General features: G+C 42.4%; 1 protein-coding gene across 4 annotated transcripts in view; it reads right to left on the bottom strand.

Moving 5' to 3' along the window:
- OSBPL5 (oxysterol binding protein like 5) overlaps positions 1-19,458 on the bottom strand; it is a 182,323-nt gene that overhangs the window by 43,321 nt on the left and 119,544 nt on the right. For all 4 annotated transcript variants that reach the window (XM_055722371.1, XM_055722373.1, XM_055722374.1 and 1 more), the window contains exons 3-6: positions 16,428-16,501; positions 5,806-5,886; positions 5,040-5,141; positions 3,242-3,445 (exon numbers count right to left, since the gene is read on the bottom strand). In XM_055722371.1, coding sequence (XP_055578346.1) covers positions 3,242-3,445; positions 5,040-5,141; positions 5,806-5,886; positions 16,428-16,501 — 461 coding nt within the window. The remainder of the gene's footprint in view (positions 1-3,241; positions 3,446-5,039; positions 5,142-5,805; positions 5,887-16,427; positions 16,502-19,458) is intronic.

A 19,458-nucleotide genomic window follows, 5' to 3' on the forward strand; every position in this document is an offset into this window, starting at 1 on the left:
TCAAAAGTTCTTAAAATCAGCAAAATTCAAATTATATATATTCCCAGATTCAGTGGGTCAGACCCCCACTCATTTAGCATTCTAAATAAATGTCAGAACAAGCTGCAGTCAATAAACGCCTTCCCACACCACACTGCTCAGCAGCTTCTGAGCAAGCTCAAAGGGAAAATGCAACTATTCCAGGACATTTCTGGGGGACAGCTGAGCAAACCCTGCCAGCTGATAGCCCTGTACTCCCTCTGCGAAGCAAGAGGACAGGCCCTCACACCCCCACACTGATCACCAGGTGTCCTGCAGTCATCTTGGCAAAAAGTGTCTTCCCTGAAGCAGCGTGGGATCCCGCCGCCTTCACGCAATGGACAAAGGGCCTCTGCGGCAGCACTCGGAGTGTGAGGGGGAAGCTTTTCTATTGCTGCTTGCGCAGCTGACTGATTTTGAGACTTTGGCAGTTTTGGTCTTGGGTTACAAAGGTCCAGGCAGAGCAAACAGGTTAAAGGTGTAATCCGTTTGCACTGTGCAGGAGTTTCAGGATAAAACCACTGAAAAGCCAGGGAAGCAGTGTAGAACAAAGGACTCTCTCCCCTTAGCAATGTTTCTAAGATAGCTCTAGACATCTGAGAGTTTTATAGGAAAAACAGTTCCCTGGTGCAAATATTTAGCTTTCAACTATAAGTAGTGGTCTTACAGCTTACCTACCTGCCATTTGAAGGGTACCCCAAAATTTTGCCCTGCTCTAATCGGAGTTAAATGCCTGCCCATCAGACTTACTTGGCTAGCACAACTATAAATGCGCAGGGCAGTGCTTGAACCAGACATTTGTTCCAGGACTGAACCCTGCAGTTAGATCCAAAAACTGCTGAGCAGCCAGGCCAACATGTACAAAGGTGCTCATCAATTACCCTGAGTTAGCTGCAAGTCCACTGATGTGAGTCAAAGCTGGACCATCAACTCCAGTCTGGAAAACACCTGAAAATCTCACAAGCCATTTAAGCCAAAAGGGAAAGCTGTTTAGCCAGATCTTATTTCTATTGTGATGGACAGTAACTTGGGCTTTTTGCTTAAGCTCAGGCTAATCTATATTTCACGAGAAATAGGCTTTCTTTGCACAGTTATACAGAACCAGTGTACATCACTCAATTCTGCTCCAGTTGCTTTAAAAGGTGGCCATGAAATGACATAAAATGAAACAGTATTTTTAGCAGTTTTAGCCTTAAAACTGTTGTCAGAGTGCAGACAGCTTCTCTGACATCAAGCAGTTCACTGGTGGATTTCTTGATGTGTATTTTGGTGTTCACCTTGTGGCTGAAAGCATCTACCACACATAACAACCCACGCTGAGTTCAGGTTTCAGGGAATATCCTACTACGCAGCTCAGATGTTAACTTTCTAAATATCTGTCTCAAATGAGTTAGCGTATTACTTTGACTTTAAAATTAAAATCTCTTGGGACTTCCTCTAGTACACGAATGTTTTCAGAGATATATTCCCTTCATATTTAATACACTAATTCCTATTTCTGTCATATATTTTCTAAAAAGCGACAAGATTTAGATATACATACACACGCTCAGATACATATGCATATTGATAAAAGCTCCTCCTGCTTTTGGATGACTCGTATCAAAGGAAGGGCATTCTAGCACAACACTTCAGATATGTCAGAGACACTACTTTTCCGTACCTGACTGCACTTTTGATTCTACTTTTTCACCACTTCACCTGACGGTCCTTCTCAGCAGAATTGAGTTGACCTGTCAAGTCACAAGGAATTGTTTTGTTCAGGGACAGCAAATGATCAGCAACTCTCTGGGGTGCATGCTCTGATTTAAAAAAGCATCAGAACTCTCAAAACTGAATAAGCAAGGTAGCAATGAAACCTTTGGGACTTAAAGCAAAAGCACTGCATCTAAGCAGAGATCAGAGCTGAGCTACTGTCAGAAAATAGCAGTTCTTACCCCTGGTTTTTGAGGTTAATTTTAATTCTCTCCTCCTACCTTATTAAAAATTGCAAGACTTTTTACAGTGATTGTACAGTTGTGTTTAGAACTGTTCAATTAACTGCAGGGATGAGCAGGAGTAAGCCTTTTGATCTGCTCCCACAGGGCTTCCCCTCCATTTTGTTAGATCTTCTGATGCCAATGACAAATGCCTTCATCCCTTTCACACGCGTCTTTCCAAACAGATTTACTCTGCTGACCACCTTGCAGCAAGGCACTAGCTTGTAATGCCTTGCTTACACCGGTGATGTCTCCTAGAGAATTTATGTCTGCAGTAACTCTGCTGAGTCACTGTTTTTAATGGGGAAACAAGAATTCAAGAACATTTGAGTTTTGTCTTCAGGGTATCCAAGAGATGTTGCTCTCATGCTTCTCAGGAGGTACTGGGGTCTTGCTCTTTGCTTATAGGCATTAGATAATATTTTTTTTCATTTTGCCTATTTTTAAAGGAAAGAAAAAAAAAAAAGAAATGCAGCTCTCTCCAATTTGCAGGGAGTTATTTTAGGAAGTGTGAGAAATTACTAATCATTTGCATTACAGGGAGATCCAGAGGTCACTGCAGGAGTTATTGTGTGTGTATAGGAATAGACTGTTTCAGTCTGTGGGTAACAACACGACTGAAAAACAACTCAAAAGTGAAGGGGAGAAAACCTCACTATTTCCATTTCAAAGAAGAGAAAACTAAGGCAACCTATCCAAAGTCACACTTTTCTGGAACCATCAAGGCTTGAGCAGACCACAGAGTTCCAAGTCCATCACAAACGCACGCAAACCTCAGAGGCACTAGAGAAAAAAGTCACATTATTAATCCGTTTTTTGTCACTTTGCCAGCCCTCTTCCAATGCTGTGCAAAGCATTCGGTGTTTTGTGTATCCTTGTTTCGCAGAAGTCAGTTAATTAAGGTTTATATCTCATCTCTTTTTAAAGATGTTGGCCATGGCTTGATATAGCTTCTAAGTATTGATCCTTTTTCCTGCACTAACGTGTTTCCCCTTTCTTCATTCTATGCATGCATCTATACACCAGGAATGACACATTTGTGTCACTACTCACAATGCACCACATTCCTCTGATGTCATATTATGACCAAGCTTTGGTGTCTTTAATCTTCTGATGCAGTCAATTCACCATCACTAACAGCAACTGAGTTACTGCAAATCTAGGTAATATCAATGCCAGCTAATACTAGTGCTCAGACTCTTTGGTGACCCAGAAGAGGTTGTTTGACGCATCAGGCTTGTTACCTTTACAGCCCAGATTGATTGATCCAAAGGATGAAAAAGTTTAAAACAGAAGCCATCCTTTTTGGAGGGTCTCTCGATCAGCTCACAAGAATGGAGCAAGATTGTCCCAACCCACTGTCCGATCTTTGGCGTCTTATAAATCAGCAGCACTCCTGGTTTCAGAACACACCACAGCTTGGTCCAGCTCTTCAGAGTCCCACGAATCTGGAGGGAAGCAGGGAGGGAACAAAAAATGGCACTTAAGTTGCTCCTTAAAAGAGAAACAGCATTTATTCAGTATTTATACAGTACTGCCAGTATACGTTTCTCCCAAGGCCACACTACGATGCACTTAGGAAAACACAGTGCAGTATCTGAGCAGTCCTATGGTTCTCATGGCAAAATCCCAGACCTTGTGAATCTGGCTATCAGAATCTAATCTTCATATTTTTATTACTGGCTTAGTGTGAGCAGCTTGCTTAATATTTTAGACAACCAGCACTGCTGGCTGATGTGAGTGTGATTTGTTAATAATCATGGAAGACACTCCAATTAGAACATTGCACAGAAAAATGTTATAGCTAGTCTAACTTGACTTGTAAGTCATTTTAATAGCATTCTGCATAAGAGAGGTGTTAATGGGTTTTGTCAAATACCCCATTTTTAAAAGCACTTTCTCCGGCTGGTTTACTCCATGCACTCGCTCTCCTGTACAGAAAACATTAACTCTGATAGTGTATATTAAAGATAACAGCTTTAAGAATGGGGAAGTTTCTCAGTAAGGTTAGATTTTGCCTAAGGTCTTCATATCTTCAATGTACATAGGCCAAGCTTCAAATTTTATGACACTGTTCTGTTTTTGTGGTCCAGCATTATTTGTTGCTGAACCAGAAATTTCCAGCCACAGCAAACAGGCAATAGGCATTTTATATTAAAAACAAGTATCTCTATATTTATCTATCATCAACACTAAACTCTGGACACATTTTATTGCCAATCTAATTTCTCAAATAAACCACATGCATCTCACTTTTCTGGCCTCTAATACTGCTCATAGAACAATGTTGGAGGTTTTCCACACCGGTCGAATGCGATAGTATTGTTTCATGAAATCCCACATTACTTTTTATTTTTAGAGTTATGTATTTGACGATGTTTGGAAATTAAGTTTTGTCATGATAAAAGGGGCAATCAATTCACTATTAGTCAAGAAGACTAAATGGCCCCAAACAAGGAGAAAAACAGTGCTCAAAGGTAAGGTCTCTCAACGTCAATCCAAATTTATTTTGCACATACAAAGTTTCAGACTTCAATGAGAAGCTGTCACTAGTTGAGTCTTTGCACAAGAAGAAATTACAGTTGTCATCAGGTCCAATATGTTTCATTTTGTGCTGTGACAACACAAAATCCAACCATATATAGAACAAGCTGTATCTGCCCATTTCCAGGCTGTTAGTCTGTCTATTCCCCCTTCAGTACAAAAACAAATCTATGAGAAGAGGCCAGCAGATTCCAATTTCAGAGAGGGAGAAAGAAAGAAACGTTATCACTTCCTTTTGCACTATGCACTTTTTGAGACCTTTTTGCTACTTAAGAACATGATACAGATGGATTGAATTAGGTTAAGATGGAAAGTAAATATTCCCCATAACTCCACTTTTCTAGCCGTTATTTAAGTATGGCTTTACAGCAACTTCAACTCAAAATTATTCAGTCTTCCTTCAGTGAAAAAAAGTGCCAGTACAAGTCTCAGACACATCGACAACTTCTCACTTATTTTTTCCTACAGCCCTCAGAAGCAATAGTCTGTATTAAATACCTTCAGCCAGTCTGCTGTGATCACTACGCTGGGATCCTTTAGAGCACTGAAGAGTTGTTTGGTAGCTCTTTTCTTCTCCTGTCTGTAATTTTTTTTTTGTACCTGGTTGAGAACAGAGAAAATACAGCAGCTGTAATCATGGCCTCTTTCAGGGAGGAAAGAACGTAATGCATTAAGGACAGCCACATATAACACAGAACTTGACCCAGCACAGGTTCCCCAGAAATAAGCACAAGAAAGAACAAAAGCATAACAGGATAGCAGGTATTTTCTTTGTTCCTGAAGTTCCACTAAATAGAATCTAATCTGTTTTTTCCTTTGGGAGTAATGGAAAGAGACTGAATACCCAATAGTCCCTACCCCTGAAACTAAACAGATTAAATCTAATTTCATCCAAACCAAATTATTTGTACTTTTGGTTTGGTAGACAGGCAAGTGTTCAAGCAATAATTTGCTCAGACTGCCTAGGCGTACCCCTCCTAACAAGACCAATTGAAAGACTACAATCCTCCTGAGGTGCCCAATAGCTCTGGAACATACAAACAACGTGAAATAATTACACTGATCTGTTCTGTTTGCAGTACATAATCTTACCCATATATAAAGCCTGTGAATGCCCTTGGCCTATAATGACTCCTAGAAGAGTCAGAGGCTTCTCTGAGTCTTGGGAAATGACTCAGAGTAGTTCCCAATGGTTTGTTTGGAAGGTACTACTTGTTTTGCAAAAGAAAGTCAGCTGATGCTGACTTGGCTGCTTTGCACATACCTTCAGTGTTTCCTTCTTTGTGAATTTGGCTGTTGGAGACACACACTCTTTGTCAGACCCATTGCAAAGCTTATATTCAATCTAAAAAAAGAAGAGAGGAAATACAAATGTGTTAACATGAAGATATTCAATTTATGGTCTAACGAAGAGTCATTTATATCTTCCAGGAACCCATGAAAGAGCTGACTGCAGAGTTCAGCAGCCGAACTCTAGGCAGGCACAGAAAATGCGTATTTGCAGTGCAGTCCAAACTTACTTTTTAAAATCCCCACCAAATTTTCTTCATATTTCTCCCATGCAACCATTCATCTTGGTAAAATACAACAAAACCAAACAACCCCCCTATTCTTATTCCTGACTTTGAAAACTGCCCATCTCTTTTCAGATCTGAAAGCATTTCAATTACTGGAATAAAAATTATGGGGAAGCTGGTACAGATCTTTCAGAACTAGACTTGACATTGGCAATGACTGTTGCCCTAGCTGAAATGTCCAGAAACATGAGTGGGCAAGAAATGACCTCATCATGTTACAGATAATACAGGATATCATCATCATCATCATCTTGGCCTTGTGAAGTGAGGTACAAAATATACAGTCACTTCAAATCACATTTGATAGTGGCAGTGCTGTTTAAATTCATTTTCAGAGGCTACAGACTGATCTCTCGATTGTGCTGACGGGCTGAAAAAATGCTTTACTTTTGTTAGCCACAGTCACAATATTACTGTTGTGAAAATAATGTATGCTTAGAGACTACAGCTCTCTGGAGCCCAACTCACAACGAGGACCCCTACCTGGGTAACTACTGTCAGCAAAACGTCCAAAACCCGGGGAGGGCTAGTGACGTGAGAATTATGGTACGGTCTAGACTCTGCCAGTCTAGACTGTATTTTACATGACCTTGGGAAAGTTACTTTCTCTCTCTGTACCTCTTTTCCTTCCAGTCTTTCATGAGTCTAATGCATTCAGCCTGCGATCTTTTGGGGTCAGGCACTGGCTCTCCTACTTACACATGACAGTTTGTGAAAAAGCTCAGCCCTTGGCCCCCTTGATCTAATGAGCATGACACAAAAATGAGTTGTACTAAGGAAAAAAAATTATCAAATGTAGTTCCCATCTATAAATTCACTGCCATGTGAAACAAATCCACTAGGCTCTCCAACTCTCTCTCCTTTATGTCATGAGTTGATGCAATCATTTTACAGCACCTTCAGTTTTGAGGGACCGACTTCCTTTTTCCCTTCCAGTGACACAGAAACCTCTTTGGCTGCTACAGCCACAAACCATGCTGAACACCAGGGTGTGCAGGAAAATATTTAATGACATTCAGATCAGTCCTTTTCACACAACTTAGATAAAAACACGCAAATGCATGACCAGATCACAGCAAACAGGTCATCAACTATGCTTTAGAGACCGTGGCCGGAGCAACAATGGGAGATAAGGGTGCATGCTCAGTTGAGCAAAACTCTTTGTGGGTAACGCAGGATTAGAAATCAGGGGCAGAAGGTGCAATTTGCAAAAGAGGCAGAGTCACTGTAGAACCTATTACTTTTTCTCAAATAACCCTTACAGCAGTCTTTCACTACAACCAAAACTACACGATACTTCAGAATAATTAGAGAAATGAAAACTCTACGATGGCACATAAAGACCAGTGAAGTCCCTCATCTGATCATCTGGTCTAAAGTCAACTTAGCAATGAAAGAGAAAATGCAAGCTCCTGGACTCCTGCAAACTATTCGGTATTTGCCATTTTTGGTTTAATAGAAAGCTAAGCCTGCCTCCTCTACCTGTAATGTAGTCTCTGATACATATTCTATATTTCTGTGCATGAGACTTCACTGTAAAAAACCACAAGATTTACGGTGGGGACCGCAGCACAGATATGACATTTCAGCAGAGAATTGTGCCCACAGGGTCTTTGTCACATTTCAAAGGGTAGTAGTAGGCATCTGGGAGGCATACTATAAGCTTTTCTTTATAAGGAAACATTTCTAAGTGCTTAAATGTCTCTGAGCAAGAATCCTTTGGATTTATTAGGGGATTATGCTTTCATGATTTGAGACATGTGCCCTCTGAAACTGGTCAGAAGAATTCTCCCCCTTTCTCCCAATTAGCAGGGAGAATGTCCTGTCCTTGAGACACAACTATGAGCCAACTGTTTATTGGTAATTTCACTCCCTCCAGCAGGAGAGATCAGATGCAGAGAGAAACGCTGTGTGCACTATTCCTAATTGGCCAGCGTGAGAAGCAGAAAAAGCACAGATGTCCCCGAGATTCTAGGAAATCCTGCTCAGGTGTCTGCAAAGCATCAGGACGTAATGAATGCTTTTTGCTCAACTAATTTAAACAAGCTACAGTTACTTGTTGTCTAGACAATTACACCTTAGCATTTATATAAAGAATAAAATTTTGGCCCCTAAGCTCACTTGGCTTGAGGAAATTTACTTGAAGATGAATTCGGAAAAGCTTTCAACAACTGCCACAAACCGTGTGAACCTGAGCCCTTAAACCTGCTGCTTGTGGAGAACCAGCATTAACACAGACAGAGGCACTCTTGACTGCTCTACCAGCCACCCCTGCCTCCTCCTCGGAGTCTCTCTAGGTCATACTAAAAATAGAGTTAAACAACCACAAGACTTCAAACCTGGGATGCTTACACAGAGAGACATTGATTCTGCCTGTTCAGGAGAGGTGACTCGTAGCTCCGTGACCAAGGACACCGCATGCCCGATGCCAGCCCACGCTGCTGTGTGTGTTACAAAGCCACAGCACGCAACAGCGGATGAAGGGATAATCTCCCCTTACACCACCATAGCCTTTAGAAGCTTAATAAATTCAGTGAAATTTGTCCGAAACTGTTACAAACTGGTCTTTCACTTGGTCAAAGCAGCTGGATTAACAGCCCTGGAGGCTGCTGCAGTGGGCTCCTGAACCAGTGTGCTGCTTCCTTCAGGCACTGCCCCCCCCAGCTCCATGAGCTACATCCAGACACGCTGAATTTGTGAACCTTACTTGTAAACGGAAGCATGGCCACAGGGATAGTGCACACTGAGGCAGACTTAAGAACGGATGAGAAAGAAGCAGTAGCAAATGTCCCTCGCTGCCTGCGTAAGAATTTCCAGGCACGGGAGAATCTGTGCTGCCATGTCCCAAGCACTGTGCTGTGCCAGCTGTGTGACAAATGGGGCAGCTCTCTGAGACAGTTGTAAAATGACCAAGCTTTATGAAGAGAGAGAAAAATTTTACTAATACCAAGACATGGCTTTATCTAGGAGCCATGGACAAGCCTTCAGATGTGTCTGACCTGGGGCTTCTGTTTTCAGAATCGTGATGCTGTTCCCCAGTTACTTGTTTAACGAAGCAAACTGATTGTTTCTTCATGCCAACTTTGCTTCTTGTTATGCTTATGAGAGTGCATCATCACAGATCCTAAACAGCAGTTTGCTTGCAGGTGACTTCCAGGTCTACAGAGTGAAAAGCATTGCATTTCTGGATCTGAAGTTCCTGCCTTTCCCCAGGAAAGGTGGGATCGAAAGCCCCAGCACTGCATACCACAGGCCCCTGTGCTGCTGATAGCAATGCACGGTTCTTCCAGATTTAACATGCTAAGTGACTTGAAGTAATATGATTTCAACTTTTTACATGCATCCATCTTAATAGTTTTGATTGTACCTTGTGGCATATGTAAGGGTCAGTAAACCTGGGCCATCACCTCTAAAGATCCCTAAGATACAGCAGGGCCTTACATTGCTAAGACACATCAAGAGCATTTAATGATGCCCTTCAGTTGCCCTGCCTTTCTCAGCTTGGCAGAAACGAAGAGAAACCATTTGTCATCACAGCAAATCTTTCAAGGACACCGGGATAATGCTTGTGCAGGATATCAGAATCTGGCCCCTTCTCTCTGCAGCAACGGGTGAAGAGTATTAACCAGAGATGAGACTTTGTACAGTGGGAGGGTAGGGAACTGGTATCCTTTTAAATTTTTTTTAAAAAACCCACAACTGGAATATTCTAGTAAGAAAGCAATAGGTGTGTTTTCCATATACTGGTTCTCATAATTATAAGGAGTGAAGGCTGTTAATCTGCCAAAACCTTTTACCAGGGCATGCAGCAGCACTTGCAGGGGTAGGAAAAGGTGGTGTCTCTTTAGTTCTCTCACCAGATCTGTCCTGTCCAGGACTGAGTGATGACCTTGCTGGCTGATGATGGGCTGTACTGTATTCAAGAGACACACTTTTTATCCCAGTTACGTTTCTGTTCCCTTCCATCTCAGTCATGTAGCTTTGCAGATCCACTGCTGATTATTAGCAGTCATCACAATACCCCACACTTCTGCTAGGCTTTGTAAGAGAGCACATAGAGTCCTCACAACAGTGCTATGCTGATGCAGTGTCTTTTTGGTGACTTCAGTTCCAAGAGGAACCAAGTCATTTCACAGAAAAACAGTCTGGGATCGACGCTGGTGGGGGATGCCAGCCCATCGGCATGCCGTGCCTTGGAGGACAGCAAGAGGAATATCCTGTTCTTGAGCACAAACAATCCCTGATGCATAGGACGGACACAAAAAATGTGTAATGAAAGAGAGACAGACAGAAATATTCCAAATCAGCAACATTTACAAAAAGTCATTCTCAGGCTGTGGTCAGTATGGTAACAGCAGTGACAGCTGACAAGTTGCTCTTTTTTCTTCTTCGCATCCAAGTGAGAGAAAGATAAAATCAGATGGGAATTTGAAGGCAGAACAAAAGTAGCCGGGGTCATAAGTTATGTTTCGTGAAAGCAAAAATGGTCATCACATGGGAGACTCATCCTTGCTCACAGATAATTTCTCCAGTATCTTTTCCATCATACAATTGCTACAGATCTGTATCACTGCAGAAATAAAAGAAATGAAGCAAAAGTTTCTGAAGTAGTATAAACACTATGGAAATGCCGGCTTCAACATTAGAAGTGAAGAGCTTTTGGTTACTGATGTGAATATTCACAGATACCTCAATTGCATTTAGACAACTTTGTTTTCAATTTACTATGAAAAGATTTTTTAAAAACTTTTTTATTTTGCTGTAAATTAACAGCTCATCCAAAGCAAAGTAGTCAGTGAAATAATTCTTACTGACAAACAAGCTTTGCATTAGGAAAGATTACCCATCAATTAATAGGCTGCTTTACAGCAAGTTGAATAATCGTCAGCTAAAAATTTCTAGTCTGAGGTAAAAAAATTAACATACCCCTCTTATTTCAACAATGTGACATAGACATAGCAACTGTGTTTACAACACTGAAACAGCACAACGACTGGCACAAATTGAAAAGCCTGTACAAATAAATGGCTGACGTGACTGCAATATCTGGGGAAAATCATTGGTGAAATTCAGCAATTCCAAAAATCAAGTTATACAACTGTTTGGTGGAATGCTTTGCTCCATTGTGTCAGACTATAGTAAATAAAGGAAAAGTCACAGACCTCCTGAGATTTCTATTTGACCATTTCAGCGCACCTTTCATGGGAAGAACGTTCTGCAAGATTATAATATTTAAAGAACACTTTAGGTAAGATGGGAAGTTGCACACTGACAAAGTGCTGTTTCACATGGCTGATACAGTTCATAGAATCACAGAACAGTTTGGGTGGGAAGGGACCTTGAAGGCCACGTCGTCCCACCCCCAGCCCCGGGCAGGGACACCCCCTGCAGCCCAGGCTGCCCCCAGCCCCGTCCAGCCTGGCCTTGGGCACTGCCAGGGATGGGGCACCCACAGCCTCTCCGGGCTGCCCTCACGGGGAAGGATTTCTTCCGGATATTTAATCTAAATCTACATTATTTCACTTTAAAGCTGTTACCCCTTGTCCTACGACTACATGTTCCTGTAAAAAGTCCCTCTCCAGCTTTCTTCTCAGCCCCTTCAGGTACTGGGAGGTATAAGGTCTCCCCAGACCCTCTCTTCTCCAGGCTGAACCACCCCAGCTCTCTTGGCCTGTCCTCACAGCAGAGGTGCTCCAGCCTCTGAGCACCTCTGTGCCCTCCTCTGGACTTGCTCCAACAGGTCCACGTCCTTCTTATGTTGGGGCCCCAGCTGGAAGTCTGAAGCAAAGCTTTGCTTTCCCCTCCAGCTTTAGGGACAGCTTTTGTTCCTAGGCTGAATTTAAACAAACAAAGTGTGCAATAAAAAACAATTGGGACTTTCAGCTCAGAATATCCTTTGCTAAATTGTTTAATAAATCATTTCCATTTTAGCACCTCCCCCATCATAAACACTAGAGTAAGGAATTATGATCACCAGTGACCCAAGGTGACATGACAGGACTGCTGTGGCTTACCAGAAGTTATCAGCTTTGAGACATCACACCTGTGAGCGAACAGTTACTTCTGCCTACGTTCCCCTCTGTGAGGCGCCTGGGAGTTTCAGGGCTCGTATGTACCTACACGAGTTGGGGATGTTTCCTGCCTCTCAGTGCAGAATCCCACCCCTCTCCTATGCCATTTCCCCAGGATACTCCAGGCTACATTTCTGCTCACTTGAGATCAGCTGCAAAGCCCTCTGCAGACAGCAGCGATCACCCTAAAATGCTGCACATGGAATCGAAGCAGCGAGGTGTACCTGAGTCCGGGCACAGGAACCGAGTGTAACAACTAGCTCCAAGGTAATTCCATCCGCAACGACAGCGTGGAAGTACAGTAATGAAAAGCCAGCAAGGGTCCAGTTAAACATAACACCATCTAGAAGGGCCAGGTCCTCCCATAAGCTGTGCTTGGCACGCTCAGGGGATGTTTCACTCTTCAGCCCCTCTGAACCAATTCCTGCGACATCTGGATCTCTCTGACAACTGACTCCTCAGTTTGCTGGCTAAGGGAGAACAGAGGGAAAGGTACCCTTGCAGGTTGCCAGAGTTGTGAATGATCTTTTATGATTGTCCCAAATGTAACCATGGATAGAATTAAGTCAGAGGTTAAGAGCATAATCCACAGATCTAGAAGGATGAGCTTGAGACAGCATGAGAGTCATAGCTTAAATCTCAAGTGATCGGTATGAGGTGTTTCAAACTACAGCTAAATTAAATTTCTAGCAGCCGTTTAGATTCATATTTCAGATTACAAATCACACAATAAAGACTTGAACAATCCAGGCATGTGGAAAAACTCATTTGTGATGAACAAAGCAATCTAATCTTTGCCCTCCCATACGTCATATAACTTGCACGTTAATAGCCATACTCCTGCAATGTGATCATTTTAGACTTCGCTGTGGCATTAGTGGGGGACTGAAAAAAGCAAAGTGCCACTGAATGCCAGCTTCAAGATCTTTCTGACTATCCCTTAAAATATACTTCAATTCTTTGTGGGCTCTGCATGCCTATCAACAGACACAAACACACACACACACACCCCCAGCTGCTCTCCAGCCAGTAGAATGATAGATAAGCACAGGACTGGAAGAAAGAGAAAATGCAACATGCATACCACAATAAAAGGTGCCTTAAAGGGCACTAACAGTGCCAAATGAGGCACAAAATGAGAAAGGCATCTCCTGTCACTATCAGGTGTGTGCTAACTGTACTACCTGGCTGCAGAGACAATCCTGAGGCTTAGAGACAGTTCTGTGATACTTTCACACACCCCACTATGAGCACTGGTCCCATAAGACAAGGCTAAAGGGCTCAAAAAAAAAAAAAAAAAGAGAGAGACTAATATGAGAAACAATCTGACATAAATAAACTAGTAACTTTTTTCTTCCTTTGGAAAAGGAGATGAAAGAGACTTCACTTAAAAATTTAAATAGGAGAAAATACGCCGCAGGAAAGTTGCCAATGTAATATGTAGCTGAACTGTGCCTTAAATTTGTTTTAGTAAAATCTGGGGTGAGAAGCCACACTTGAAATCAGAAATAAATACTGCTAAGAACTGCACAAACACACCGGAAACAAATGTCCAGCATCAAAATATTTTACTGTCTCTACAGACAGGGCAATCAGGATGTGTGCACGCCTCAGACACAGACTCGCAGTCCATCCCTGAGCGCAGGGCAGTGTGCTTGCAGTTAAATGGCTTCACAGCTCACAGGTTCACAGACATTTATAGGGGTTTTATGAGATGTTCTGCTTGGTGCCTGCTAACCTAGGAAACCTGCAGCTTGCTCCTTCATGCAGTGTAGGTATGGCCTGAGTGAAGGAAATGTGAAACTGTTTCCACCTTGCTGATGAAGATGTGAAACAGAAATGCAATTAATCTGCTTGGGAAAATGCAGGGACTCCAAGTCAGAGCTGGGAATTCAAGGTCCCCTAAACCCTGATCCAGAGATCAGATTACTGGACTGGCTTTCTTTTCCTTCTCATTACTGGGTGAAAAGAGTCAGTGTGGTGAAGTACATCAAAATAGCACTGCTGAAGGGACACTGATGTCCAACAAGGTTTGTTGTATCCACTGTGCCAAAAGAAAGGTAAGTATTCATGGCACAGATCTGTTACCTAGAACTTTTACTTTTTAATCCATTAATTAAACCTACACACCCTACAGTTTGGTTTCTAAAAATTATTCCCCCCCTGCTATCAGCAATATAAGCATGACCCAATTAGCACACACTCTTTCCTTTGGTTCAAGTAGGTGGAACTGCTATTTATTTTTAAACTGAAATACTGTGACAGATCCCTAGTTACAGTTCTGGATCCCTTTCATTTTCTAGCTTGAGAGCTGAGTGGATGTGAAAAATGAAATATTAAGCAAAATGACTACCAGTTTGCCTAAACTTCTAAGGTACAAGACATTTCACAATAGGGACTCCCTACTGTCACTGACACAGCAAAGCAAGACGGAAGAAATGTTATGTGGCTGGAGAAGAACAAGGTAGTGTGCAACACGGCAAGGCAAAGCAGAGTGAAGTGAGAACGACAGGTGCTACAGCACAGGTCCAGTGAGGAAGAAGGTCTAAGCAGAACATTCAGGCAGGAAAGAAAAACTAGCTCTGGCCCATCCAGTAATGAAAGCAACTGCCTGCAACACTGCAAATGAGTAGGCAAGTTGAAGTTTGGTGTTTTGGGGCCCTTGTATCTGTTTTGAGCCTATTGGTGTTTCAGAGCAATTCTGACTATTGTAAATATGAAATCTTGGGCTGGTGAAGTCAAAGCTCGGGTCCAGGTTCAGATCCCCAGATTGTTTTGAATCACAGATCCGATGCAGTTGTTTTGTGCTGTGCATTTTCTCTTATCTCCCCTTAACAACTGCTCTTGACACTGTCAAGGAGAGACGCCCCCAACACCTCCCAGGTGCACACAAAGCATGGCAGAAATCTAGTTGGGCACCCAAATCTTCCAAGGGTTCTTCTTCTTTCAAACATACACCTGTAGGAGAGTAAATAGCAAGGCAGGCCCTGAGGCGGGCAAAACACAGATGAGCTATGCTTTCACCCAGATACGTCTCATAAATACATTCCTACCTTTACGTTCACCCTGCATCTCAGAAATCAGACTCCCTTTTGGACAGCATTTCAGTGCTCTGAGTTGTCCTGTCCAGAAAAAGTCCTTCTTCTTCATATTCCTAAGTCAACTGGGAATTTAACACCACTCCTTGTAAGGCACACAAAACATCTGGCTTTAAAACAGCTTGCCAGGTCCCAGCAATAGCAAAGGACACGTACACGAGCCCTTGTGCTGCATACTGCCAACACTCCTCTCATCACCTTCTCCCTGTGCTGACCTCTGCCAGGGCACCCCAGCAGAACAACCTGCAAGTTCCAGGCAAGCACAGCCAAACCTATGTGAAGATGCAGAGCCTATTTTCATGTATTATAAGAAATCACTTGTCTGCTGCTGCTTCCTTCATGTTATATTTTCATTTCAGCTGGTGTCATTTGCATTTTATAGCTTCATAGCTGAATAAATTCAGTTAAAAATTTATTAACAGGCCTTGCTTCTATTTCCAGTTACCCTCCAGAAACATGTTAGGGAGCTGCAGCCAAAAAAGGCCTGTATATGAATCTTCAAAGCCAGATCTAATTTATAAAGTTGACTCCATCCCTACAGGAAATCAAACCCAGGCACTCCGTAACTCTAGATAGAGAGCCAGGTTTTGAACACCCAGATCCAGACTCTTTAGATCCAGTTTTACCTCTCCACAACAGGCTGGATGGAAACACTGTGTTGAGGAAATGCTGGTCAGTTCATGTTCCTCTCCTCTTAAGACTAATTCCCAGTGTTCTCACCCAGAATCTCAATTCGTAGTTTCAGATGTTATGCACTAACTAAATATTACAATTTTCTCTTCCAAAACAATTAAGGTTTATGATTGCCTTGCTGATCAGGAACAGCAGGAGACACCTCTGCTGACAAAATCAACCTTTCAACTGTAATTATTCATATCTAATTACACTACCAAATGAGGCCCAAATAAACAGGGTTCTGCAGTAGGTGCTATCAAGTCAGGGGAAAGTGTGGGCTTATCTGTCATCCCAACCATGCAAAACCACTGATTTTCTTTCTCTCAAAAAATGCGCACACAGTTACTGCAGGAACAGAGGGAGAGGATTTCTCAATGACTTTAAAAGTAAGACAGTAAGAACGATTAATAACAGTCTGAGAAGAAATGAAAGCAAGTCTAGGGATGGATGCCTATCCCACAGTACCTTGCTAACGGAGTTTGGAGTCTGTGGTGTCTCATCCTTCAGTGCTGATGGGCTGTTTGCTTCCACGTCTTTTCCTGCAACAAATAAATGTGATTCAGAAACAGAGGAATTCTGGGCAGAACCATGGCTACTCATGGCCTTAGAAGGGCTACTGCTAACAGCAAGCAAGAGAAGCTGTCATGAGCAGAAGCAGGCACACAAGGATCACAGAGAGGGATCCTGCAGAGCTTGAAATAACCCACATGTGTGGGCTATGCAACAAGTACTGCTTAAAAGTTAGGTCTCAAAACTTCGTGGTAAACCAACATAGTGTTGCAAAGTCCAGCATATGAAGGCTGGGAAAAAACAGAAATAAAGTTGCTTAATGCATCCTTAATCAGCTCCCTTCTGTGTCTGTATTATGATGCAGTCTTTAATTACGTTACTACAGTCTGTTCTTTTCTTACAAACCCCATGACTTATTCAATGTAAATAATAAATGGAATCCAGTTAATAAGCAGTTATTCAATATATTATCCTCCTTGGTCAGTATCTGGCAACTATACACAGATGCATTTGATAGCATGCTTTGTTTGACAAATCATAACCATGATCATAAAACATTACAGAAGACAGAACATAATCTAGACATAATCAGTAAAACAAAATAAAAAAAGCCCTGCAGAAGTTCAATGTATTCTGACCGTTATTTGTTAAAATAAGAAACATTTTCAATTAACAAGTAGTATTTATGAACACTATGACATTTTCCAATCATTATAGAGAAATATTTCCACTAGCCAAATACGCTGAACCTGCAGTACATTCTACACATTATGTACTAGTATGAGTGTGTGTAGTCCTAGTCCAAGCAATAAAATGTAATGACAGATTCTGTTCTTTTTGCCAACTGTAATCATGTCCTTACAGTACCAGAAGGCATAGAGCTTCTATTAACAAAAAAAGCCAGAAAATGGCATCTGATGAGATTGGATAACAATGACTATCTTGTCACTAAAGAGCTAATTTGCAATGTAGTTTTCTTCTCAAAATTGTTAGCAATCAGAGCTTCAGAATACTGGATGCAGTAAAGAACCACCAAGACAGTGAAATATAATCCATTTGTAGCACACTGCAGGCATGGGAACTGTTAAAAATGCTTTTAGACATTGTGTGGGCCAGTCTTGGAAACATCACCAAATCCAAAACCAGCAAGGGAAAATCCTGATTCTCCTGAAGACAGCAGAAGCTGTCACAGATGTGTCAGAAGCCACAATGTCTCCTGGAGTTTTCAGAGCAGCCATTTAAAAAAAACTAAGCATCATGAGAAAAGCCTGCCACAGAAGCTTACTAAAAAATAAAATATCCTCATGGTCATGTTTCTGTACTTCCATCACGGGACACGTGAGAGAACAAGCATGTCCCATTATAACCGGAGCTGCAACCGTGCTACAAGGTTTCACTGGTTAAGAGACAGGACAAAACCCAAGCCCTTTTCACAGGCATTAACAGGCAGCTTGGTGTATCAGCTCTTAAATGTAAGAAAAGGCTTTGTGGGACACCTGCCTCTAGAAGGTGTCCAGCTTTTCACATGATGACCCAGGATGGTGGAGCTTTCAGATGTCGTTCTCACCCATGGCATAGTGCCGCGCTCTGCCACGTGCATGTAGCCATCTGACACAAAGCAAACGCTTCCAAGGCTGGGAGAAGAGGGACAGCACGAGCATTGCGCACGTGGGGAACTGAGGCAGAGGAGGGACCTACGCAGTCACACAGGAAGGCAGTGTACCAACAGGGAACTTGTATCCTAACCTAGTTTCTTAACTTTCACTCCTCCCCTCGAAACACTGCGCCCTAAATAATGCACTCAGAAACCTAACGCCCACCAGCAGGAGAAAATCGCAAGCCGCTGGGTATCTGACAGTCCTCTCGTACTACCATGACAAGTGAGATGGCCATAAGCACAGCTGCGTGTGGATTAGGACCTGTACCTCCACACTTTTTCTTTCTCTGATGGCACTTTCCTCTCTACAGCCCCCACTCTCCTTGGCAGAAGCAAAGGTTGGAAACAAACTCCCAAAGCCATGGGGCTGCTGCACTGGTTTCCCACAAAGAGCTTTTTCTGCGCATGTATGAGAAATGAAAGTTCGAGTGAAGTTAATGGGAATCAGCTGCTGCTGCCCGCTCCAAGGGAATGGTGCCTATTAATGTAACAGAATTCACATCCATCCTTTATTATGTCTAATTTCTTAAAGAAAGCTTAACTTCAAGCTGGCATCCATACAAAAAGCCTGGATGTAAGAGATTTCCGCCTTTTCTCAGTAAAACACTTAGAAGGGTTTGCCATCTGAACAATGAGATTTTCGCTGTTCCTGAGGCTCTGTACCATCACGCTCACACAGTATTATGAAAAACGGGAACATGCATCTGTTCACTCTTCTACCAGTGTTTGTGAGATGTTTATGGAGCAGCATGTACTAGTTTCTCACTCGTCAAGCCTACTGGCACTTGTAAGGGAAAGGCTGTTTTTTGGAGAAGAGCTAACTTTGCCGTTTGCTGTCTCTCTCAAGCAGACTTGTGGCAGCCATGCAGAAGGACAGTGCCAGCCCTTGTCTGCAAAGCAAACTTCATTGTGCAAGTTTCTCAAAAACCCGCACACATACTTAAGTGCACAGAAAGCCCAAAAGTGGGAGTCCCACCCAGAGAACAACAGACACAGCCACCTCGAGAAAATAAATAGGAAACCACATAAAAACTTAAAAGAAGCTCAATATTAACTGGCTACAGAAGCTGGAGTTTTTATCTCCCTGACCAAGAAAACGTAATGCCCACAACAGAAATAGAGCTGAATCTCTCCTGACTTAAAAGTGCTGGCTGATAGCAGGGCATGCAAAGAAGGGTCCTCCACAAAGTAGCCCAAAAATTTTTGCACCAAACAATGAAAAAGATTTTGGGAAGAGAATCAGTGGTGCTTAAGGAAACAGCCTTCATTCACCACATTGTGAAGAAAAGTGCCAAGACTCCAGTCTTATGGTTACAGAGTAGAATTATC

Source organism: Falco cherrug, chromosome 10 (genome assembly GCF_023634085.1).
Source record: "Falco cherrug isolate bFalChe1 chromosome 10, bFalChe1.pri, whole genome shotgun sequence".
Lineage (NCBI taxonomy): Eukaryota > Metazoa > Chordata > Aves > Falconiformes > Falconidae > Falco > Falco cherrug.